Source organism: Myxine glutinosa, chromosome 14 (assembly GCF_964187855.1).
Source record: "Myxine glutinosa chromosome 14, kmMyxGlut1.1, whole genome shotgun sequence".
Taxonomy (NCBI): domain Eukaryota; kingdom Metazoa; phylum Chordata; class Myxini; order Myxiniformes; family Myxinidae; genus Myxine; species Myxine glutinosa.
The window spans coordinates 48389296-48416373 of NC_136274.1; the positions used below are offsets into that span (position 1 = coordinate 48389296).

The 27078-nt window shown below is 46.9% G+C and overlaps 1 protein-coding gene and 1 long non-coding RNA gene across 3 annotated transcripts in view; one reads left to right on the plus strand and one right to left on the minus strand.

The window, feature by feature from the left end:
• LOC137439692 (uncharacterized) overlaps positions 1-27078 on the plus strand; it is an 86893-nt gene that overhangs the window by 43032 nt on the left and 16783 nt on the right. Inside the window, exons 2-3 of the long non-coding RNA XR_010986972.2 lie at positions 21493-21604; positions 23773-24004. This is a non-coding gene — a long non-coding RNA (uncharacterized LOC137439692). The remainder of the gene's footprint in view (positions 1-21492; positions 21605-23772; positions 24005-27078) is intronic.
• The window catches only part of LOC137439691 (gamma-aminobutyric acid receptor subunit beta-3), a 91830-nt gene that overhangs the window by 8768 nt on the left and 55984 nt on the right, over positions 1-27078 (minus strand). For both annotated transcript variants that reach the window (XM_078768426.1, XM_078768425.1), the window contains exon 3: positions 22305-22525. In XM_078768426.1, coding sequence (XP_078624552.1) covers positions 22305-22525 — 221 coding nt within the window. The remainder of the gene's footprint in view (positions 1-22304; positions 22526-27078) is intronic.

The following is a 27078-nucleotide window of genomic DNA, read 5'->3' on the forward strand; positions in this document are numbered from 1 at the left end:
ATCATCGCTTTAGCATCAATCATCTGGTTTACATCGCAACTTGATAGAAGTTGAGGGTGACGATGACCTGCAAAAGGACAAGCTCATTCAGCAGATGAGGATACAGGCAACATCGACAGTGCATTCAGAAAGTATTCAGACCCCTTCACTTTTTTCACATTTTGTTATGTTGCAGCCTTATGCTGAAATCGTTTAAATGCATTTTTTCCCTCATCAATCTACACTCAATACCCCGTAATGACAAAGAGAAAACAGGATTTTAGAAAGTTTTGCAAATTTATTAAAAAGAAAAAACTGAAATATCACATTGACATAAGTATTCAGACCCTTTGCTATGACAATTGAAATTTAGCTCAGGTGCCTCCCATTTCGCTTGATCATCTTTGAGATGTTTCTACACCTTGATTGGAGTCCACCTGTGGTAAATTCAATTGATTGGACATGATTTGGAAAGGCACACACCTGTCTATATGAGGTCTCTCAGCTGACAATGCATATCAGAGCAAAAACCAAGCCATTAGGTCGAAGGAACTGCCTGCAGAGCTCAGAGACAGGATTGTGTCGAGGCGCAGATCTGGGGAAGCCGACAAAAAAAATTCTGCTGCATTGAAGGTTCCCAAGAGCACAGTGGCCTCCATAATTCTTAAATGGAAGAAGTTTGGAACAGCCAGGGCTCTTCATGGAGCTGGCCGCCCGGCCAAACTGAGCAATCGGGGAGAAGGGCCTTGGTAAGAGAGGTGACCAAGCACCCGGTGGTCACTCTGGCTGAGCTCCAGAGATCCTGTGTGGAGATGGGAGAAACTTCCAGAAGGACAACCATCACTGCAACACTCCACCAATCTGGGCTTTATGGCAGAGTGGCCAGACGGAAGCCTCTCCTGAGTGAAAGACACATGAAATCTCTGACACATCTCTGAATCTGAATTCTGAATTGAATTTAAATTCTGAATGAAAGACACATCTCTGTCGCTCCATTCCTCATCCCTCAGATCGGCAGTCTGCAGCCTCCTCACTCTCTGCAGACCTGGACAAAATCACAGACTGGTCAAACAAGTGGAACATGTCTTTCAATCCTGACAAATCTCACACTCTTACAATGTCTCTCCGAAAGGACCGACTGGACAACCCTCCCATCTACTTTCTCAACAATCCTCTCCAAGAAGTTCTGTCGCTCAAGCTTTTGGGTCTCACTATCTGCCATGATCTTTCTTGGGAAAACCACATTTCCAAGCTGGCCTCCAAAGCCAGTCGCCGACTGGGCATCCTCCGTCGTGCGAAGTCCTTCCTTGGCACACCTGAGCTCCTCACCACATACAAGGCTTTCATCCGCAGCTCAATGGAATACTGTTCCCCCCTCTGGGCTGGTGCTCCTGCCTCACACCTTGCTCGGCTTCACGCTGTTGAGGCCAAAGCTTTCAGAATCATTGGAATCTCCTGCGATGTAGTCAACGCCGAGGGCCTTTCACTCTCTCACCGCAGGCAGGTTGGTGGTCTTTCTGTCTTATACCGACTCCTCTCCGGCCTTGCTCCCCCAGCTCTCTCTGTGCTCTGTCCCCCCAATATTCCTTCAGGTCGCACAAGATCTGCCTGCAACCCTCTTATGGTTAAACTGCCAAAGTCTAGGCTCTCTGCTCACCTTCACTCTTTCATTCCCCTTTTCTCCCGCCTCTGGAACAAACTCCCCCACTCCCTTCAATCCCACTCCTCCCTCCAGGTCTTTAAAACAGCTGTTCACCACCATCTCTTATCTTCCCCCATCGAAAACCTTGATCTTTTCTACCCCCGGTAATTCACCCCAGAGTCCTTGCAGTGTTCATATGTTTTAATCCTCTCCCACCTCCCCCCAAGTTCTCCCGATGTCCCTGCTCTCAAATGTTGTGTTTGTGTCCTTCCACCTCTTCCCCCTCTCTTTTGTGTCCTTCCCCCTCTCTCCCCATCTTGTCTGCCGCTCCCCTTGTTTTTTGTGTTTTGTGTGTCGGTTTGTCTTTTTGTGTGATTAATGTTAGCTCTTTCACGAGCCTCGATCTTGTATACAAAAAAAACAAACAAAACAAAAAAAAAGCCCGCTTGGAGTTTGCAAAAAAGCACCTAAAGCACTCTCAGACTGTGAGAAACAACATTCATTAACTGAATACCCCTCATCATATTCATACCTGTACCAAGTTTGAATTAGATCACTTCAGCCGTTCTCAAGTTATAGACCTATTACAGACTTTGACCTTTTCCTCTTGACCCCAAAATCTAATGAGTTCATCTTTACACCATTCTACATAAGTGTACCAAATTTGGTCAGAATCCCATCACTGGTTCACAAGTTATCACGGCAACAGGATTATTTTTACCTAACATGACCTCCACCTTTGACCTCGTCACTCCAAAATATAATCAGTTCTTCTTTACCTCATTATACACACCTGCACCAAGTTTGACTAAGATTCCTTCAGCCGTTCAAGTTATTGCGGTAACGAAAACCTATCAAGGACGGACGGACGGACAACCTGAAAACATAAGGCCTCTGGCGACCTCGTCGGCGGAGGCATAAAAATCATTACTTTTCTCCAACAGCTTCATCTCAGATCATCAAGCCGGATTGAGACGAGGTCACTCCACCTTGGACATGCTGCTCCTACTCTCCCAACAATGTATGGAGGCCCTCAATGGCAGATATGACATTAGGGCCATCTTTCTTGACATGTCCCGAACTTTTGATCTGGCATCCTGCCTTGCCCACCTCCTTCCAAATTTACAGTTTTTCCTTCCTGAGTGTGTGTTCGCATCTATATCCATTTTGTCCACCCTCCACTACCCCAATTCCTCCCCACATTCATTATTTGTCCAAGTTTCCCTTCTATCTGTCCTTCAACCCTGTTGTTGGTGTTTCACCCCTCTTTCTACTGCTCATTTTGATCTGTTACGTCCTGATCAGTTGAGAGTTCTAGCGCTTCCAAGAACCTTGATTCTGTATACACAAAAAAACAGTCTATGACAGAGAAACGGTGTGCTCGCTCGCATGCTTGTGACACAAGTGCGCACAGGGACCTATATTTCTTTAAATTACTCAGTTATGACCTAGCACCTCTTCATTTCAGCTTGTTTGATTCATATGTGGACCTATCAAAGAAGAAAATTCCATTCTCATGAACAAGCTAGCTTTGCAAGATTCCCTTAGTGCACAGCCTGAAACCAAGCCAGATGTTGAGATAATTGATGGTAATGCGATGCTATATCATGTATAATGGCCAAAGTCTACAACAGTGGCTCAGCAGGCAGGAAACTTTTTCAAATCAGTTTCTATAAAACATGAAGTGGATGTGGAATTTGATATATATCACAGGGGATCGTTTACAAACAACAATAAAATAGCTCATCAGGCCTCTGTTGGTAACAAAGAGGCTGATGTCAATCTCATGAGTGACCCATCACCGAATGGCTCAGGACCAAACAAAGAAACACATCCAGGTAGTTATTGATGACACTGATGGGTTTGTACTGCTGGAAGCATCAACTTCCCCAGAAGATTTCTATTGAGAAGGTTGATGGAGAGATTAATTGACAGAAACAACACCCTGAGCACTTGGGGCAAATACGAGTAGTTCTCAGCTTCTCACACTACATGTTCCCATTCGACGTGACACAGTCTCGTTCCCCTTTGGCTAAGGAAAGATGCTGATGAAACAGAGCAAACCTAGACATTAGCAAAATTGGTGAATCCGGCACTTCTGATTATGTAATGCACAGGTTTGGCCGTTTGGCCATCACCTATTCTGCCTCTTGTATGGTCTAGACTCGCCAATAACTATGAATGAATTCCGATACATGCTGTTCACCACGAAGAGAGAGGATAAAGTGTTCCAATCTCTGACTGTTTCCTCCAACAAATGAGGCACTCATCTGCTTCATGGAGTGAGCCCACTTGCAGGTGGAAGGGAAGGCTGCCGATCAACAGGGACCGCCGAGGATTGACCTCGAAGAATAAGGCTGGCACAATAAGAACAGTGGAACACACACAACCCCGATCAATAGACCAGCAGCTCATGCGGACCTGATGAAGATCATTGCTTGTGCTTGCGAAACCAGCACAGCATGCAGTCGCAGGCAAGTCCTCTGCAGGAATGTAACGATGTCATGTACCTCTTTCTGCAAATGCCAGGCGGATGATAGGTGCAACAATGAACACACTATAAAACCTGGTGATGGTCAAGAGGAGGTGGCGGAGGATCAGTATGATAGTGAGGAAGAGCTCTAAGACAGGACGCATAAGACTGGAGATGTGGGCTCTCTGTTGAAATATGAAAGGTAGAGGCCCTTGTCTATCATTGTCATATAGTGGAGAATGTAAACGACTTTACTGTCGAGGCAAGTAAACATTGATAGTAGTATTTGTACTTTTTTGTACAAGTTTATCAAATGTCTGCAGTATGTCAGTATACAGGGTGAGTCAAAAGTAAGGAAACATAGGACTAATGTTACATTTTTTGTCCTCTTGTGGTGAGTGACCCATGAATCTGCCGCTATCCTTCTTATGCTTCCGGACTTTTGACTCACCCTGTAAGCACTCTTCTCGACAATAAACAAACTCCTCCGCCCCCTGGACACCACCACCCAGTCATTCACAGTAGACAACTGCATCTCCTTCCTTTCTTTCTTCCAACGCAAAATTGACAACATCTACAACAGCTTGACCACCGCCGCACCCGCTCCCCCTCCAACCACCTGCCCCCCCTTATCCTGCCTTCCCCTGTCTCAATTCTCCCCGGTCTCCCCTACTGACCTCTCTGAACTCCTCATAGGAATGAAAACTGCCACCTGCACTCTTGACCCCATCCCCTCCAGCTTTGTCAAGGCCTCCCTCCCTGCTCTCTCTCCACTTATCATTGCAACAATAAACTCCTCCCTGTCTACAGGCATCGTCCCACCATCCCTCAAAATTGCTGCTGTTACCCCCATTCTGAAAAAACGTGGACTCAACCCTGACACCCTAAATAACTTCAGACCCATCTCCAACCTACTCTTTCTGTCAAAAGTTTTGGAACGCGCTGTAGCCGCTCAACTCAAACATCACTTCTCTGCCAATAACCTGGATGAAACATTCCAATCCGGCTTCCGCACCAACCACAGTACTGAAACTGCTCTCCTCAAAATCACCAACGACCTTCTCCTCTCCTCTAACGCTGGCAACCTCAACATTCTCGTCCTCCTCGACCTCAGCGCTGCCTTTGACACCATCGATCACACCATCCTCCTCACCCGACTTGAATCCACCTTTAACGTTACCGGCACTGCCCTCTCTTGGATTAAATCATACCTCTCTGACAGACGCCAGTTCATCTCCATCAATAACTGCAAATCCCCCACTGCTCCCCTCCCCCAAGGTGTCCCCCAAGGTTCAGTTCTTGGCCCCCTCCTCTTCATCCTTTACCTGTCCCCCCTCGGTCACTTAATCCGCCGTCATGGTCTCCAATTCCACTGCTTCGCCGATGACATCCAGCTTTTCATCTCCACCAAGTCCGTCTCCACCGACACCCACTCTATCCTGACAAACTGCATCTCTGAAATAAAATCCTGGCTTCAAATCAACTTCCTCAAACTTAACTGTGATAAATCTGAAATAATCATCATTGGCCCAAAAACGCTCACAAAATCCACCCATAACTTTGCCCTCAACATCGACGGTATCCCAGTATCCACCTCCCCTCTCATCCGGAATCTTGGCGTCATCTTTGACCAAACCCTCTCCTTCGACAAATACACTAAACAGATCACAAAGACAGCCTTCTTTCACCTGAAAAACATCGCCCGTCTCCGCTCATCCCTCACCTCCACGGCTGCAGCAACCCTCATCCACGCCTTCATCACCTCCCGTCTGGACTACTGCAATAGCCTCCTCTATGGTTCACCCTCAACAATCACCAATAAACTCCAATACATTCAGAACTCCGCTGCCCGTCTACTCACCCATTCCCGGACCCGTGACCACATCACCCCCGTCCTTTACAAGCTTCACTGGCTCCCCATCTCCCAGAGAATCCAGTACAAAATCCTCCTCTTGACCTACAAAGCCCTCCATAACCTGGCCCCATCCTACCTGGCTGACCTCCTCTCCAGACACACTCCCACCCTCAACTTCCGCTCTGCTGGTACCAACCTCCTGACCCCCCCCCCATCCGGACCAAATTCAGATCCTGGGGGGACAGGGCCTTCTCCATCGCTGCTCCCACCCTCTGGAACTCACTACCTCACACCATCAGAGACTCCTCCTCACTCACCACATTCAAAACATCACTAAAGACCCACCTGTTCAGCACTGCATTCAACATTCAACCCACAGCATTTAACCCCTGACTATCACTTCTCCTTCTCCCTCCTTTTGCTTTAAATATTTCCCTATTGATTCTTGTCTTTTTGCAATTGTTGTTTTCATGTTTTGTTATGCATTATGTTTTGCACTCTGTCAAAGCACCTTTGGGCTTCATGAAAAGCGCTATACAAAATAAATGAATTATTATTATTATTATTATAGTAGCTATGTGGGAGCTGTGCTCGCACGATAAAATCGGACAAAATGGACGACGCCAGGAATTAGGTTTCTCTGAGCTATTTATTCCCAGCTCACTCAAACGAACTCCAAAGCACTGAATCAGCCCATTGAACGGGCGGCAATATATATCAGAAACTCAACACACAAAAGCCACGCCTCTCAGGCGGGGCGTGGTATGCAAATAGATAAGCCACGCCTCTCAACGGGGCGTGGTATGCAAGGCAAGCGTTCGCCCGGTAAAGGCAAGTCTCAACACGCCCGGGCGAGTCCGGACACGTGACCGCTCGCCGGTTGCGTCATCGGCCGGTGCAGGGTAATTGTGCATGCTACCGGTAACCGCTACACGCGCCCCCCCAGAATTAACATGCACCGGGAGAGTCAGTTTGAGGGGGGTCTTGATGACCCGGCCGAAACGACCCCTGACGATTCGTGTGGGGGTGGTAGGTGGCGGGGCGGTGGATGGTCGGGCGGGTGGCCTGGTTGACGGGGGACGGCCCCGACGTGGAGGAAGGGCCAACCGTGGAGGTTGGTCGAGGTCCAAATAGGCCGGCTTGAGGTGGTCCACGGAGATGCGGTCCGCCTTGCCGCCGATGTCGATGGTGAACGACTTGTCGTCCCTCTTCAGGACCCGGAAAGGTCCATCGTACGGCGGCCGGAGCGGTCCCCGGTGTGCGTCGTGCCAGATAAAAACGTACTCCGCAGTGCGAAGTGCTGGGGGGACGTGGGGTTGGGGGCAGCCGTGGTGGGATGTGGGCACAGGGGCAAATCTCCTGGCGGCCTCCTGGAGGACCGAGTGTTGGCGAGCCGCGGACCAGGGGCCGGTGGCGTCAGGGATGAATTCGCCCGGCACGCGCAGTGGCTGGCCATAGACCAGCTCGGCAGTGGAAGCCTGGAGGTCCTCTTTAGGGGCCGTTCGGAGGCCCAATAGGACCCACGGGAGCCTGTCGGCCCAACCGTCGTCCTGGAGGCTGGCCCTGAGAGCGGCCTTCATCGAGCGGTGGAACCGCTCGCACAAGCCATTGGCTTGGGGGTGGTAGGCCATGGTGTGGTGAAGCTTGACCCCCAAGGCCTGGGCGACCGCGGCCCAAAGCTCGGAGGTGAATTGCGGGTCTCTATCGGAGGAGATGTCCAAGGGGGCACCGAAACGGGCAATCCAGGTGCCAATGAAGGCCTGCGCCACGTCGGCGGATGTTGTTGATGCCAGCGGGACGGCCTCCGGCCACCTGGTGGTCCTGTCCACCATTGTGAGGAGGTGGGTGAAGCCCCGCGAGGAGGGAAGGGGTCCCACCAGGTCCACATTGACGTGGTCGAAGCGCCGCGCGGGCACGTCGAATGTTGCCAACGGGGCCTGGGTGTGCCGGTGGACCTTCGCGCGCTGGCAGGCGACACAGGCATTGGCCCAGTCGCGGACGTCTTTACGGAGCCCGTGCCAGACGAATTTCGCTGCCACGAGCTTCTGTGATGCTTTCCGGCCCGGGTGGGAAAGGCCGTGGAGGGCGTCAAAAATGTGCCGCCGCCATCCGGTGGGCACGATGGGGCGAGGTTGGCCCAGGGAGACGTCGCACAGGAGAACTGTGCCTGTGTCCTCGAAGGGGACGTCGGCCAACTGCAGGCCTGTGTCCGCTGTCCGGAGGGCTTGCACCGTGGGGTCGGCGGTCTGGTCGGCCGCCATGCGGGCAAAGTCCACACCCAGGTGGACGGCGTTCGCGCCGGACCGGGAGAGGCAATCGGCCACAGCTTTGTCCTTGCACGCGACGTGCCGGATGTCCGTCGTAAATTCGGACACGGCGGAGAGGTGGCACTGCTGGCGGGCCGACCACGGCTCCGTAACCTTGGCCATGGTGAAGACCAGGGGTTTGTGGTCCACAAACGCCGTGAACGGGCGGCCCTCCAAAAGATGGCGGAAGTGGCGAACAGCCAGGTAAAGGCAGAGGAGCTCGCGGTCGAAAGCGCTGTACTTGCGCTCGTTAGGGCGAAGCTGCCGGCTGAAGAAGGCCAGCGGTTGCCAAGCTCCGTTCACCCACTGTTCATGCACGGCGCCCACCGCGTAGTCGGAAGCGTCCATGGTGAGGGCGATGGGTGCGTCGAGCGCCGGGTGCGCCAGCATGGTCGCGTTGGCGAGAGCCAGCTTAGCGCCCGTGAACGCCGCGTCCATCTCTGTGGTCCAGGCGACGACGTGCTTGGCCGGCTTGCCCAGGAGGGCTTCGTACAGGGGGCGCATGAGTTGGGCGGCACGAGGCACGAACCGGTGGTAGAAATTTACCATCCCCAAAAATTCCTGTAGGGCCTTGATGGAGCGAGGTCGCGGGAAACTTGTGTCTGCCTCCACCTTGGTAGGCAGCGGGACGGCCCCGCGCTTCGTGATGCGGTGCCCCAGGAAGTCAACGGCCGTTACGCCAAACTGGCATTTCGCCGGGTTGATGATTAGGCCGTGCTGGCCGAGGCGCTCAAAAAGCGTGCGCAGGTGGACGAGGTGCTCCACCCGGGAAGTGCTGGCGATGGGAATGTCATCCAGGTAGACAAACAGAAAGGTGAGATCGCGCAGCACACTGTCCATCAGCCGCTGGAAGGCCTGGGCTGCGTTCTTAAGGCCGAACGGCATTCGGAGGAACTCGAAGAGGCCAAAAGGTGTAAATACAGCCGTCTTCGGAACGTCGGCCGGCCGGACAGGTACCTGGTGGTAGCCCCGAATGAGGACGACCTTGGAGAAGATCACCCGCCCCGCCAAACGGGCGGAAAAGTCCAGTATGTGTGGTATCGGGTACCGGTCGGGGGTGGTGGCGTCGTTGAGGTGGCGGTAATCGCCGCATGGTCACCATCCGCCACCCGGTTTGGGCACGATGTGCAGGGGCGAGGCCCACGCGCTATTCGAGCGCCGCACAATTCCCAATCGCTCCAGCGCGTCGAATTCCGCCTTCGCTACGGCGAGTTTGGCCGGGTCGAGGCGGCGAGCCCTGGCGTAGACCGGTGGACCTGTGGTCGGGATGTGGTGTTCTACGCCGTGCTTGATGGCGACGGCCGAAAACGTCGGCTGCGTGAGGGCGGGAAACTCGGCGAGTAGGCGGGTGAAATCGTCCACGGCCGGGAGTGCGCAGGCGAGCTTGGTCGTAGCGGAGCCGCTCAATGAGCAAGCGGGTGAGCTGAAGGTCTCCGCGTTGATGAGCCGACGCCGTTTGACGTCGACCAAAAGCCCATGCGCGCAAAGAAAATCTGCACCCAGCAAGGCCATGGGCACGTTCGCCGTGATGAAGTCCCACCTGAAGCGCTGGCCCCCGAAGCAGAATGCGACGCTGCGCGAACCGAAGGTGCGGACGGAGGAACCATTTGCGGCGACCAAAGCGGGGCCGCAAAGCACGGCCTGTTTGTCCTCCACCGAGGCGGGTATCACGCTCAGCTGAGCGCCGGTGTCACACAAAAAACGCCGCCCGGACTCCGTGTCCATGATAAACAGAAGGCTGCCTGAATGGCCGACGCTCATGGCAGGCAGCGAGCGCCGGCCTGGTCATTTCCCGACCCGCCGAAAGTGCACGGTGGGCGGCACGTTCTGGCCTTCTGCCCGAACCTGGCGTGGTAATAGCACATGGTCCGCTCTGGTGGAGGCTCCGGCGGTCGCGTCGGGTTCGGTCGATGGGGCGTCGCGGCGGCCGCTGCCGCCAGTGGCGCTGACTCGGCCGGTGGAGGCGCCAGTCGTGGCGCGGGCGTTGCCTCGGTCGGCCCAGGGTCCCAGGCGGCCGCTCCGACGTGTCGCCTGGCCGAGCAAAATTTATCGGCCCGAGGGTCCGTGATGGGCGAATTAGCCAAAGCTAACCGTACCTGCCCGGGTAGCCGCTGGAGGAACAGCTCGCGCAAGAGGAAGTCCGGGCTGTGGTCACAGAGAAGAGCAAGCATGTGGTCCATGCTTTCGGACGGACGGGCCTCGCCCAGCTCCGGGAGGTCGAGTAGTTGTCGTGCGCGTTCGGTCTCCATGAGTCCAAACGCACCGAGGAGTAGGTCTTTGAGCGCGCCGTATTTGTCGGCGTCCGGCGGGTGCTGTAGGAAGCTCAGAACCCGGGAAGCGAAGGAGGCGTGGAGCGCGGAGACCACGTGGTGGTAGCGCGTCGTATCCTCTGTAATCTTTCGCAGGGCGAATTGAGAATCCGCTTGAGCAAACCAAACAGCCGCGTGAGATTCCCAAAAGCCCGGGAGCTTCAAAGCTACAGCTGACTCCATCGCCGTGTTCGTAGAAAGGGGTCACCAATTGTGGGAGATGTGCTCACACGATAAAATCGGACAAAATGGACGACGCCAGGAATTAGGTTTCTCTGAGCTATTTATTCCCAGCTCACTCAAACGAACTCCAAAGCACTGAATCAGCCCATCGAACGGGCGGCAATATATATCAGAAACTCAACACACAAAAGCAACGCCTCTCAGGCAGGGCGTGGTATGCAAATAGATAAGCCACGCCTCTCAACGGGGCGTGGTATGCAAGGCAAGCGTTCGCCCGGTAAAGGCAAGTCTCAACACGCCCGGGCGAGTCTGGACACGTGACCGCTCGCCGGTTGCGTCATCGGCCGGTGCAGGGTAATTGTGTCATGCTACCGGTAACCGCTACAGCTATGCAGTATTCATAGGCATTGGAGGTTTAATGACTTTTCCTTTATTTGACTTAATGAAGCAGACAGTAATGCAGTAACTTGACTGCCGATGATTTTGCCCAACTGACATTACCCATATACGGTATTATTATGCGTAAGAAGGATGCAGTTATTAGATAAAACCAGATTGAAGTTTTGTATGTAATTATAGTTTTTTTTTTTTTTTCAATAACATCTAATCCTTCCTGTAATTCACGGACCGGTGTGTGTGTGTGTATGTGCGTGTCACGCTACTCCTCCTACGGTTCTGGGCTGATTCATCCAGATTTGCTACATAGGATCAGCATGATCCCAATAAGTGTATATGGTTTTAAAAAAATCTTTGCCGGTGGTCTTGGAGGCCAGGACGCAATATCTCTGTGTAAATGCGTATCGTGTAGCACCATCTCCAGGTGGGCAATGGTATTACAAGTGCAAACCCTTTACAGTACAGTGTTCCTGCCCGCACGTTTTCCAGTGCAGTGAGGTGTTTTAAATTATTAGCTGTAGGCATGTTTTTGCTTCATGCACGTAACCAGGGTTTTTTTATCATTTAATTTTCAGGAGCGGGCTGTCAGTTGCCTATACATCGCCCAAATAAAGGTATGCTTCAGAAGAACAATGTGTTTTAAGTTATGTGTCAGAAGAACATGTTGCATGCTTGGACCAAGATGCTCTGCTAGTACTCTGCTAGGGCAGGTACTCTGTCTGCTAGTATGGAACAGCTTATGAACTGAAAAATAAATTATCACGGGAGGAAAGGGAAGGACATAAAAAGAGACCCCATAATTGCCATTGTCAGCCATTTTATTTTTCATTCAGCAGACATAATGGATATTTAATTAGGATTTAACACTTAACTTTCATGCTATATTAGAACCGGCAAACAAAAAAGAAACTTACAGGTTCGGTCAGTCTTTTGGGAATGCCACTGGCTACCTGTCACATTGTTGGCCTGTCGGCGACTACACCGACACCCCTCACTAGCTATGCTAGTGGGGAGGGCGACGATGACACCCTGCCAGGACTAAAAACAATACCGGACAAAGGGCATATGAGCTCCCTTCGGGAGCCAATAGCCATCCAGTACAGAGTCTTCTAAAAAAACACCCAATCAGGATAGGAAAATTAATTTTTCCACCTCACCTAGTTACCCCCTCCTGCACAGTGAGGTCCTGTGAAGAGGTTTCCTTGTTTCAGAACTAGGTGAAGTTTCTGCCAGTTTTGCCTCTTCTTCTTTTTCTCTGTATAGCCATTCACATTTAATGGCCAAGGGCCTTGTTTCATTTCGTGGAATTTAAATATAATTGTATTGCAAAGAACTATAAATGCTAACACTGAACACAGGGGGCATCTGACTGATTATACAATGGGTAGTGATGGCCATTTTGGATTTCCACCTATAAAAAAAAGAATGACCCAAATGTGCCAGAGTGGCCTCATTCAGATTCTTGTTTCGTACATGCAAAAAGGACAGGAAACAGACAAACATACTGTTGCGGGTTTCAGCCGAGGTACGAGGGGTTCAAATCCCACTCTTGAATACCAATTTGTTACAGGGTTCAATCGAGAGTGGTACCAAATTCAAGGTGCAAGGTGCACCGATCACGTCAACGAAGACGGCGATCGAACCCTCATTTCCACACACCTTATTCAATTGCATGCCGAGCGGTTTTGCACGGTGTGGAAAGCGGCCTTACCCCAACAAGAATTATGGAGGTTTCACTGTCCATTGGTCACGTAGGCCTGTGGTGTTGGCCATGCCTTCCTGCATATCTTAATGGCCACGCCTTTAACCAACGAAGGTTTGAACACCCTGCCTACCTCAACACATATTTGGTCTTTTTTTACTATACAATGGGAAAGGGCTAATCTTTACATTCAATAGAAAATAACTAACGACTGCAGGCTACATGTTGTCATGCAATTTAACTATAGGGAGTTTGCCTTTATGGCACAACTGCAACAATGCTATTGACCAAATGCAAATATCAGCTAATGATCAATTGGACTACTTCCAAGTCCCTCTAATTTGCACAAATTCTTCCAGTACTGCCCACACTGTAGAATCCCAAAAATGCAGGCTTAATGCTCACCTCCACTTCTTTGATCCTCTCTTCGCTCACTTGTAGCATTCCCTCCAGGGTTTAAAGTTTGGCAATGCATCACTATATCAGATCATCTTCCATCTCAACCCATACTCTCTTCTATCCTCTTTAACTCTCCACTACCGGTACCCCTATCCATTTACTGCATTTACAGGTTGTTGTGTTTCCTTCCCTCTATTCTCTTCTTCAACATCCTGCTTCATGCATCCCTACCGTTGGGTCCACATGTTGTTCCATTGCCCCTGTATCAGTGGGTTGCCTTCTATCCTGCAATCTCACTCTTCCATGAGCCTTGGCTCTGTATACAAAAAACCTTTCCATCAGCATCAGCCTTGGCCAGGGGGTGAATCAAAGCTTAAGCCTATTTACTCCAGCTCTTACGGCACAGAAAGCAGCATGAATGTAATGTGTGTAAAACAAAACAAAGCATTACTGGCAAAGACCCAAAGGTAGCTCAAGGGATAAAAAGAGATCTCCATAGGGACCACCATTTAAAATTGCAGCGCACAATGGTCACATAGATTTTCGCAAATCTACACAACTAGATTTGGCAAGCGATGTTTCCCTGTTGAGAAAGGCCTTTTCCCAATAAAAAGGCTCAAAAAGTGTTGGAATCCCTGGTTGGTTGTCATCCTGGTATTTCACATGCAGGGCGATTCGTCAATGTGTGTGCCGTCCCTTGGCTCAACGTTAAATTGGGTATTTGTCTGCTGACATTAGTTGGTGGGCAATGAAGATCCCATATTGCCTTTCGTGAAGTGCAGGCAAGTTATCGCCGGCAACCTCAGCCAAATTAAAAATTCCTGCCCTGTCTACCACGAGGAAGGCAAAGCCAAACCGCCCATTGTAATCCTTTCCATGAGGCTTCTTTGGCAGAAAGCTGCCATTGGGCAGAACATCAAAAACCAATGAAAGCCAAAGGACAGTGCGAAGGCTGGAGTGCTGAAAGCATGTGAATCTTAATACTGCCAACGTTATAGGGGAACAAAGGTCAAAATAAAAGTTGAGATAGAAAGAAGTTCGGAAACAAGGAAAGACGAGAGGAGAAAGAAAAGTAGGCCAGCAGGGATTCATGCATTTTATAGCCTCTGCATATTATTAGCAAAATGAGTTGGTGGATGAAGCACTCAATTCATCTGAGAGAAGAACCCAACAAAAACCAATCAATAATCCAGGAAGAGGCACCTTCCCAAAAGGGGCTCATGCAATGGGGGGCACAAGGATTTTCACAATTTCATTGCATTCAGACATTCATTCAAGTAACAGTCCTGCACATCGCCGTTTGCTAAAACTGGTCAAGCTCATGGAAGAGCTGAACTTGCCACCATCGCATCATGGTTTTTGCTTTAATGGTTTCATTCGTCGGGAGGAAAAAAACGTTATGATACAGAAGGAGAACAAATAGGATAACGACCAGCAAAGGTGAATTCATTTTTGATACCTTATTGTGTATCCCGAGTATCTTCGATACTACACGAGAGCCGTTTGTCTTTGCGTGTGTGTGTTTTCTCAGAGATGGCTGAACGGAACTTCGTCAAACTTTCAGAGGTTCATCAGTGAGTGCTGAGGAGTGTTTTAGGCAAAAAATATATATTTTTGAAATACTAAAAAATTTTATTGATATTTTTAAAATCGCTCTATATCTGCCTGAGCCTTCGTAGCTATGTGAAAGGTAATATTAAATGATCTCTGGTTAATGTGTGTGTGTGTCATGATATTAAATATAAAATTTCCATAGTATGTGTTGGGAAGTGCTTTATGAACCCACAAAAATAGGGGGGGGGGGGGGGGGGGGAGGAAGGAAATATTTGACACCAGGTTCTCCTGCTAGTAATGAATAAACAAACACTTGGATATAAATGTTTTTATATGCGTTTTATTCATAGTAGCCCAAAAGGCCGACTTGTACAGGTTATGGCCCGCATACATTACAAACAACAACAACATGCATTTTAAGGCCATTTTCCCTGCTAGAGCGGGGGTTAGCCTTGCCCATGACAATCTTCTCCATTTTGCCCTATTTTCTGCATCTCTCCTTGTTAACCCCCTTGCCCGCATTTCTTCTTCCACCATCTTTAGCCCAGTCTTTCTCGGTTTTCCCCGTCCTCTACTTCCTTCTACATTCATTTCCATCATTCTTCTCAACCAGTCACTTTCATCCTTCCTCAACACATGACCAAACCATCTCAACCTGTTCCTCTTCACAGCATCAATCACAGGCTCTATTCCCATCATCTTTCGCAATTCATCATTTGTCTTCCTCTCTCTCAACGATACTCCGCACATCCACCGAACCATTCGCATTTCCACCCTTTCCAGCCTTCGTTGCTGCTCTACGTTCATGACCCATGTCTCGCTCCCATAAATCATAACACTTCTCACACATGCAGCATACACCTTTCCCTTCAGCTTCAACGACACTCCCCTCCTCATCAGCACGCCACTCAGTTCCCGAAACTTCTTCCATGCACATACATCTTCAATCAATCTTCAAACCAATCATACATCTTTTCATGTATGCGAAACTTCTTCCGCATACATTAAACTACGATAAATGTCAGGCTTCCAGCCATGAACGAACAAACATTCTGCAAACTGAGCGGTCACTCACATGGCATGTTACATGTTAAGGATAGAAGATCTGGGTTTGATTCCCGACCCGGCTATAAACTGTCAGATTGGTGCATCTCATGCAGGGTGTTGCATCACAAAGTGCGCCATCCCTCAATTCTATGTTTAACCGGGTGTCCCGTTTGCTGGCATTAGTTGGTGTATGTAAATGATCCCATGGTGTCTTTTTGATGAAAAGTAGGTGAGTTATCGCCAGCATCCTGAAGTAATTATAAATTTATGCTCTTGACTACAGGGAGACTGCACCAGTTGTACTCCTGAGCAATGATTGAAATCCTCAGACACGTGATGCGCATGAGAGAAGAATCAGTTAATGTAAGATAAAATGGCAAGTGGTGTGGGAAAGGGGATGGGGAGTTCCTGTTACATCAATTATCATCAATTTATCTGTACAGAATTATTGATCACTGCAGGTGTAACAGGTTTCCTTTGTGTAAACCAACCGAAGCCCCATCATTCAGTTGGTTTATACAAAGGATAATTGACATCATCCAGCAAGCATTAAAGACTTGTAATCAATCATTGTGACATCAATTATCGATACGGATCAATGACTTATCATCAATCAGACTAATGATCAGAAATGACCACATAATAATCTTTATCTCTTGCAAGGCAATTTCAAGAGATTAGGGCAAGCTACAACTAGGGGGTCATTATATTGTTGTGGGAATGACTTATATGGGGTAACGTTGCACAGGGGATTTAGTAGTTATTATTATTTATTATTTCCCATATTATTTAGTTATTTCCCATATTATTAGTTATTTCCCATATTACATGTTTTAGCTGAAGCGTTAGGTAATTTAATTGTGACATAGAATATGTGGTTTTATCGTTAGAAAGATGTTGTCAACCTTCTCCACATGGTTGTGTCTAAAACCACTTTTCCTTCGTGCCCTTTTTAATGTTCTTACCTTTGCAGTCAGTCTTAAAAGTTATTTTGAAGTGTCCGACAGGCCATCAGGCACCAAGTTTAGGCTGGAAAGCCGCAATCACGCAAAGCATGCCAAAAGCGCCAAGTAACAGTTTGGGCGGGGTATGCTCCACCCATGAACTGAGTACGAACCAATAGCGGCCGAGTGGGGATGGGCTAGTGACATCACAGATGCGAGGTGGGGCGGCAGCTATAAATAGGGGTGACGTGAACATAGGGGTGTCAGATGCACGTGGAACATACAGCGGAGCCTGCATGTGAGATGCAGCAGGATTTCTCTCAGCTCTAGCCATTTTCATTGGGCTGTGAGCGCATACAGGTTTGAAATACTAATTATTGTTGCATTGAATTGACACCTCTTGTATTCCCACTCTGTGTGTGTTCAAATACATAATAAAACCACTTGGTCTCTGGGTGAATTTGAGTGTCACGATCGCACTTTTAATGATACATGCCCCTTAAAGGGTAGATTGGATTCGGGTGATTTTCACCAAAGACGAGACCATGCCTGCACCTGGCGATTCCACTTGGTCACCATTAGAGTAACAGGCACATGGTATAGATCAACGTGACACATCAAATGGCTTGGTGGTTCCATTGGAGTTAGGTATCAAGGCAGACAGGCCCATGATCCAGCTCAGAACGACATAATAAACAGTTGGCCATCTGGACCTCTTTGATGCAGTTCGTCAGGATTCAGACCGAGCAACTGGCTGACCGGATGGCTGCAACAATATGAAACAAGCGTTACGCCTAGGTCCCCCGTCGGTGAAGTGATGCGAGTTGACAAAGTGGAAGACGCAAGGTGGCCATCTTGGATTTTGACGTGGCGACCCAATTTTCAATAGCGTTCTTCCTTCTGCAGAGATACACCCACACACCAGATTAGAAGTTGGCACTTCGCTTATTTTTTCAAGATATTCATCTCACAAGGTTCAGACATACATGGCGGTGGCAATCTTGGATTTTGACGTGGCGACCCAATTTTCAATAGCGTTCTTCCTTCTGCAGAGATACACCCACACACTAGATTAGAAGTTGGCACTTCGCTTATTTTTCAAGATATTTCGCTCACAAGGTTCAGACATATATATGGTGGCGGCCATCTTGGATTTTGAAGTGGCGACCCAATTTTCAATAGCGTTCTTCCTTATGCCGAGATACACCCACACACCAAATTAAAAGTTGGTAAGTCGCTTATTTTTCAAGATATTCATCTCACAAGGTTCAGACATACATGGCGGCGGCCATCTTGGATTTTGACGTTGCGACCCAATTTTCAACAGCGTTCTTTCTTGTGCCTGGATACACCCACACACCAGATTAGAAGTTGGTACTTCGCTTATTTTTCAAGATATTTCGTTCACAAGGTTCAGACATATATATGGTGGCGGCCATCTTGGATTTTGACGTGGCGACCCAATTTTCAATAGCGTTCTTCCTTATGCCGAGATACACCCACACACCAAATTAGAAGTTGGTACTTCGCTTATTTTTCAAGATATTCATCTCACAATGTTCAGACATATATGGCGGCGGCCATCTTGGATTTTGACGTGGCGACCCAATTTTCAATGGCGTTCTTCCTTGTGCCTAGATACACCCACACACCAGATTAGAAGTTGGTACTTCGCTTATTTTTCAAGATATTCAGCTCACAATGTTCAGACATACATGGCATCAGACATATATGGCGGCGGCCATCTTGGATTTTGACGTGGGTTGCACCCACACACCAAATTATAATGCGGTCCTTCGCTTACGCACGCACGCCCGCACGCACGGACGGACGGGAAAACCATAGTCCCCCTTTCGCTCCGCGGTGCGACGGGGGACAAAAACAAGCGTTACGCCTAGGTCCCCCGTCGGTGACGTGATGCGAGTTGACAAAGTGGAAGACGCAAGGCGGCCATCTTGGATTTTGACGTGGCGACCCAATTTTCAATAGCGTTCTTCCTTGTGCCTAGATACACCCACACACCAGATTAGAAGTTGGGACTTCGCTTATTTTTCAAGATATTTCCCTCACAAGTTTCAGACATATATATGGTGGTGGCCATCTTGGATTTTGACGTGGCGACCCAATTTTCAATAACGTTCTATATCGTCATATGTCTCCCATATTGAAAAGGGTGGAAGATGAGCGAGAAGGAGGTTCTTCTGGGGTCTTTTCATCCAACCCGCAAGATGTTGATCTGTTCCAGCAAACTCCATAAATAAATAACGCAAGCTGTGGAAGAGGAAGAAGCTCCAACCGCAAAGCATCACCGCCTCTTGAAACCGGAGGAGCAGGCGACGTGCCATTGGACTGGACTGCACGGTGGCCACGATGCTGATTGGTTTGGTATTGGCACCGTCTGATTGGGCCACGATGCGGTCACAAGGCATTGGCGACACACGATTGGTTGAGAGCAACATCGGAGCTTTGACACAGATGCCTCAGGGGTGAGGGGATTGGACAAGGAACTGTGCTCTCCTTTCTCAGTAATAGCAGAGACAGTGACCTCACAAACCTCATGTGCTTTCTCCTTCAAATGCATTTACATATTAAGTACGCAACATTGAAAGAAAGTTTGACCATCTCCTTCCACCCATTCTGTTCCCCTTTCCCCCTCCTATATTTACACCAATCTCCTCTCAATGTCCTTTACATTTCGGTGCAAACTACTTTTGTTGCGATCCCTTTCGTTTGTGTTTTGTAATACATAAATGGCTCCCATAACCAGTTCAAAAATTATTGCTTTAAGCTCTTAAATGAACCTCAAACTCTCACACAACTTTTATGCTTTATGAACTCAAGCTGAAACTTTTGTCTTTGAAAGTTTAAGGAGGCCAGATGTGTTTAAGCTCTGAGGATTGGCGATCATTTAGACATGAACAAAGTAAGAAACCCATTCTTATGCGAGAACAGCGAGCATGTCACCTTCAAACGAACAAAACAAAAAAAACACAAAAAAAAAAAACCACCTTTAGAGGCCATTTTTCCCCGCAAGACGGGGGATGGCCTTTTTCGGGCACCGTGGTTGTTGTTGTTTTTGTTGGTCCCCTTTTTGAAGCAATGTTTTACGGCCGGATGCCCTTCCTGCCGCCAACCCTTTTTGTCGCCTTTTACGACAAACAGGGCTTTACCAGTGAACTGGTACTCAATTATCCGACCTCGGAAGGATGACAGGCTGAGTCAACCCCCCTGGCGTTAATTCAGCGATCGACCGGGATTCGAGCCCAGGATCCTAGGATCCTAAGCTGGCACCCTAGCCGCTAGCCCAACACCAGGCTTCACCTTCAAACGAACAGATAATTACAATTCGAATTCTGAAACGTGGACTTTCTTTCTGGTGACTTTTACCACTGGCTATGCACTCCTTCACCTATAGAAACATGCCCTAACTTTATACATGTACTGGATACAGATAAGCATTACAAATTCAGTTAAAATGATATATCATATGTAGCACAAACATTAGTGGTTATGTCCAGAAAGTTTAAAAAAAATCTGAGGTTGGAGTATACAGTGCCTTCAGAAAGTATTCACACCCCTTAACTTTTTTGATGTTACAGCCTGAATTTATTAATGTGACAAGTGTTGTTACAGCCTGATTTTAAAATGATTTAAATTGAGATTTTTGTCATTGATCTACACAAAGTAATGGCAAAGTGTATTTTATTTACTTTTTATTTTAGAATTTTTTACAAAATAATTAAAAATAAAATACAGAAATATCTAATTTACATAAGTATTCAATCCCCTGAGGCAATAATTCGTAGAAGCACCTTTGGCAGCAATTACAGCTTCAAGTCTTCTTGGTTATGTCTGTATCAGCTTTACAGAGGGAATTTGCTCAAGCTCTGTCAAGTTGGATAGGGAGTATTGGTGAACAGCAATCTTCCAGTCTTTCCACAAATTCTCAATGGGAATCAAGTCTGGGCTTTGGCTGGGCCACTCAAGGACTTTCATGTTCTTGTTCTGAAGCTTTTCCAGTGTTGCTTTGGCTGTATGCTTCGGGTCATTGTCCTGTTGGAACGTAAATCTTCGTCGCAGTCTGAGGTCTTTTGCATTCTGAAACAGGTTCTCCTCAATGATTTGCAGGTATTTGGCTCCATTTATTGTTTCCTCTATCCTGAAAAGTCTCCCAGTCCCTGCCACTGAAAAGCATCCCCATAGCATGATGCTGCCACCACCATGCTTCAAGGCAGGGATGGTGTTAGATGGCTGATGAGCTGTGCTCGGTTTCCACCAGACATAGCTCTTTGCATTCAGGACAAATAATTAAATTATCATCTCATCAGACCACAGAATATTGTGCCTCATACTCTCAGAATCTTTCACTTGCTTTTTGCAAACTCCAAGTGAGCTGCCATGGGTCTTTTTCTCAGGAGTGGCTTCTGTCTGGCCTCTTTCCAATAAAGCCTAGATTTGTGAAGTGCTGCAGAGACTGTTTTCCTTCGAGCAGGTTCTCCCATCTGCCATTTGGGGTGTTAATCACCTCCCTGACCAAAGGTCCTTCTTGCTGAACTGAGCCGGTTGCTCAGTTTGGCTGGACGGCCAGCTCTAGGAAGAGTCTGGGTAGTTCCATATTCTTTCAATTTTCTAATTACGGAGCTCAATGTGCTCTTCGGAACTTTCAACACTCGAGTAATTGTTTTTCTTTTACCCTTCCCCAGATCTATGCCTCCTCACAATTCTATGTTGGAGTACTACGGACAGTTCCTTGGACGTCATGGTGGAGTTTCTGCTCTGACGTGCACTGTCAACTGTGGGACCTTATATAAAAAGGTGTGTTTCTTTCTAAATCATATCCAATCAATTGAATGGGCCAAAGGTGGACTCCAATCAAGTTGCAGAGACATCTCAAGGATGATCAAAGGAAATTAGATGCACTTGAGCTCAATTTGGAGTGTCATAGCAAAGGGTTGAATATTTATTGGCTCAAGACATTTCAGGTTTTTATTTTTAATTACTGCATTTTGTAAAAATTCCTAAAAAAAATAATTACTTAGATATTATGCGTTATTTTGTGTAGATCAGTGACAAAAAAAATATCTCAATTGAATCCATTTTAAATTCAGGCTGTATGTAACACAATAAAATATGCAAAAAATCAAGGGGTGTGAATACTTTCTGAAGGCACTGTATTCTGGCCTGAGAAACACTTCAGGTAAATGTCAAAATAATGATAGTGTTTTGTTAAAAAACAAATAGTGTCAGATCGGTTGATGTACAAAAGCTGTGGTATACCATGTGCAAAACGAGATTTCCAATGGACAGCCAAATATGTGAAGCAAATCTGCAAGCACGCTTGTTGCACATTAGGAACTCGTATTGTGTTCCTGCCACTACATATACAACACACAACGCACCAAATTCGCCAATGTTTCAGCTGCAATATCGAACCAAGTTTGGTTTCATACAATGGCTGCATCACCAACCTCACCTCCAGCACTTATCAAGCAACCCACAAAAGGCAATGACTAACCGGAGTCCGTAGAGCACCGTGCCATCTGGGTGCAGGCGGATCAGGCGGTTACGGACGGTGACTCCATGCACAAAGGACCGTTTGTCATTGAGGAAGTACGTGTCTGGGACCCATAAATGATCGACCACGCGGTTGTCCAAGGTCAAGTTGAAGGAAATTCCGGTGTACGAAAGCCGAGGGTCACGCCAATATTGTAGAAAATACATCGTCAGGGTGTAGTCCTGGGGGATGAGAGAATATTGGAAAAGTATTACGAGAGTATATAGTCACTTGAATGTCACGACAATTTATGGCTTTATTCGAGCGAAAAGCGAAAAGTCGCGATGTGATGAAAAAAAAAAAATCAGAAATACAAGAAGCAGACTTGGCGTGCAGAACAACCAAATGGCAATTAAAAGGCCGCATGGAGTAACCAAATGGGAATGAGGGAACGAGGGCATCATCGGTTTTTTTGTGTTCAAGATTGTGGATCATGGAAGAGTGAGGTGACGGAGGTAAAAAAAAATGAAAGTTGGGCCACAATTGGACCCAATCAGCAAGGGAATGACTGCGAGTGAGAGGCTTGCGTTAGGTACTAGGGTTAATGAGGGCTAAAAGAATTGTGGGTAGCGATAGGGAATGACATGAGATGGTGAAAAGAGAAGAGAAATGAGGGAAGGAATCACAATAACCTGCAAGTCAGAGGTTAGAGTTAGATAGTGTGAAATTTTGCGAGTGAGGATTGGTGGGGGATGACAGTAATGGGTATAGATGACTAACAGATATGGGATAGAAAAAAGAACCAGATAGAAATAAACAAAACTTCGTCGACTTCTGTTCACCAGATGAGTCATAACTCTCATAAGCCACATGAAAACTTCACTTACGATCCAATTACAGCCAAATATGATTTAAAAAGCAAAGATAAATAAATATAAACCCTGCTTTCTCACAAGGAATTAAAAAGCCTCATCAGAACCTCCAATTTCCGACAGATGTTTTGACTTTTTCAGGAATATAAAACAGTTGTTACAAAACATGCAATTATAGTTGAACACCGTCCTCATCACCAGGAATAACTATAATAACGGTGGTCGAAGCACCAATGGAGGGCTCGACAGTGAATTATTTTTCTTACGAGTTACACGCATTGGTGATCCAAATGATATTGGCACAGCCATCGATAAACACTAATGTAAATTTCGTTTGAGTTGTATCGTCTGTCCTATAAACAGTCTGTCCTATAAACAGTCTGTCCTATAGTTGTATCGTCTGTCCTATAAACATCGGTGCAATTTTCTGCCATAGGTTTCAATAAACATTATTTGTTTCGCCTTCAAAATCATTGGTGAGCCGTGAAATGTCAAATGGTAATTAAATTATAAATTGAGGACCTTGCTCTTTCGAGCTATGGGGTGTGTAAGGTCTATCCGAAAAAATGCTTCCTGGCTATGTAATTATCCCAGGTGGGTCTCCACTCCACCCACAGGTACTTGACTGGAGGTGGCAGGAATTTTTGGAACTTGTTCGTGGTGCTAGGGGATAGCTCGCCGACCTTTACCTTCCACCTTCCACCTGCGACCAGTGCTGGCGGACGGGTATTCTGGCTTGAGATCCACACGAGTGATGCTGCAAACATTGATTCCTCACCCTGCCTGTGAAACTCCAGGGTGACGATTTATACCTGGGTCAGGATTTAAACCCAGGCTGACAGCTCAGAGGTGAGTGCACAAACCTCTAGAGTCTACCTCTAGGCTATACTTAGCTGCTCGTACACAAAATGTCTGAGAAACTGATGAAAAAGATAGAAAGAAACATTTTGAGAGTAACTGTCAATTAGTGGTTCAAAAAGAAATCAAAAGTGGTTGACAATTCAAAATGAACAACTTATCCACTTCTTAGATGGTGGTCAACTGAAGTTTGGAACCACTTTCACGATGATAACTACAAACCAGTGATGGGAACAGCACAAAATAAATAAAAACTAGAAAGCAAAATGCAAAGCCCATCCTCATCATTCGGACTTCTTCTTCTTCTTCCGTATGCTAAACATGACGAAGACAGCTAAAAATACAAAAACATTGACGATTTTAGGTAGCCTTGACCTTTTGACCTTAAATGCAATAGCCTTCAGCGGTCCAATATGCAAACTGCGCTCAAATTTCGAGCCAATCAGATGGAAATTGACGATTTTGTGACATTGAACTTTTGACCTTCTTGATAGAACACAGATTTATACAAGATGAATTGGGACATATTGGGTCACTGACATATTGATATGACTGATGTATTGATATTTATGCAAACTTGACCTTTGACCAAAAAAAACAAAAAAAAACAATTGGCTTCTAGCTTTTGATTGGTTAACCAGTTCAGTGACCCAATATGTAGATTCTTAAAATTTCAGGTCAATCAGACGAAAATTGACGATTTTATCCAATCATGACCTTCGACAATTTGATCTAAAAACGATAGACTTCGAGGTTTTGATTGGTGAACCAATACAGTGACACAATATCCAGATTCTTAAAATTTCAGGTCAACCGGATGAAATTTGACAATTGTATGTGACGTTAACCTTTGACCTTTTGACCAAATTATGAATTTGTCTTCTCCATATTCTCATAATTAGGCTTTATTGAAAATTTGATGACAAAAGCTCAAAATGGAACAAAAGCTCAAAATGCACGCGCGCGCGCGTGTGTACGTACACACACACACACACACACACACACACACACACACACACACACACACACACACACACACACACACACACACACACACACACACACTTTAGATTCCTCCCATTGCTTTCAAAGCAATTGTCCGTATGAAAGCAGCCTTAAAGAGCCCCGGTTGCTATAGTCATGGCATCAATAAAGTGAAGATGGGACGTATTGTCATACTTTGTATTAACCAATATTTATTTATACAAATCGAGACTCATTGAAGAGCAAATTGGCAGAGGGTAAAAAGGCAACCGAGGTGACAGTAGAGCCAATTGGCCATGGTTGAACACAATAAGCAGGCAAAGTATCAAAAGGAAAAGAGAGGAAAGAAAGCGCAAGAGAGGACAAATCCAGTAACCCAAATTTAACAACAACAGCACTGGGTAGAGAGCACACCTGCGCCAGGTTGAACAGTTTACGTTTTGTATACCACTGATGGGTCAGATCTGGATCCGCATCTGAACCAAAATCTATTCGGCTTGTTCTTGTCACTTACCCAACACATCCACCAAGTTTTGTCATAACTCATCCACAACCTTTTGAAATATCATGCTATACAGTATATATCGTTTTTGGCTGTATCTCTCAATGGTGAAGAATCACTTAAAAAAATTAAAAGCTCTCGTATCCGGATCTGTATCCGGATCTTCACCAAAATCGAATGAAAAAAGTTCTTCCTTTTCACACACCAAACCTGTCCACCAAGTTTCATCCGAATCCACCCACAAGCTTTTGAGAACCCAACGCAGCTATAAACGGTCATCCCGGTGTTTCAAATTGTGCCATCCCTCGGATGGACGTTAAACTGGACATCCCGTCTGCCATCATCTGTCGGTGGACGTAAAAGATCCCATGGTGTACTTCTCAAAGAAGATCCGAAGCGAAGAGTGGGATTAATTTTGAGGCAAATAAGCGAAAAATCTGCTGCCAGAAGCCTTGCACATCTACGGGATGTAACTACAACTCAAGGAATGATACACAAGGTTATTCAATCATTGCAGAAAAAAGTATTGGCCATTAAGCCAAATAAAAACATGACATTTGACAGTCTAGCAACTTTGCTGAAATGCTGGTCAAAGGGGACTTTAAATTTTGAATGTTTTCCTAAGAAAAATTTGAGAGCTTTATGTCTATCCGAGGGATGATACACTTTTGTGATAAAATGCCTGGCCTGCGGAGCACCGATCAGACAGTATATATTTGGCTTGGGAATGAAACTCAGACTAGACAGCTCAAAAGGTAAGTGCACTACCTCCGCACCATCCTGACAAGACCTTTGCACCTCTGATCAACAGATGGATATCTCTCAATGGTTAATCCTCGCCCGTAGCTCAGCTTGCCGACCTCGCCATTTGTGGTTTAAGAAACCTGATAAGGAACAGACAGAAGTGTTTTTGAGTTTCTTGGTCGAAACCTTTCAAAGGTAAGAAACATGGTTGTGGTAATAACTGAAGGTAGAACCAATCTATTGCTGTTTGTTTGTGCTCTATCCTTTCTAAATGCCGAGTGTCAAACAAGGAAGCAACAGGTACCATTTTAGTTTTTGGTATCACCCAGCCGGGGATCGAAATACTGTATATAGATCCAGATATGCACACAGACACACAAACACATGCACACGCACGCATGCACACGCAGACACACACAGACACACACACACACACACACACACACACACACACACACACACACACACACACACACACACACGATGGTGGACACTTTTAGACCTGGGAGGGCTTCGTTCCACCTTCTGAAACCCACATATGGAGATAACAAACAACAGACACACATACACACATACACAGACAGCCCAACAGACAGGGGCAGTGCAATAGTCTCACATTCCCTTCAGGGTGAGACTAATTACAATCCTTGCACCAAATACCAAAATAAGACTGTAACCTGACAACACTAACATCCATGGATGGCACTGCAAGTCGAGCAATAAAATGATCTTGACGATACATGGTGTATGCATTTATGACAATTACCATGGATAAGAGAGGAGAACACACCTAAAAATAAAATAAAACCATCCTTGCAAATTCCCAGCAATGCAT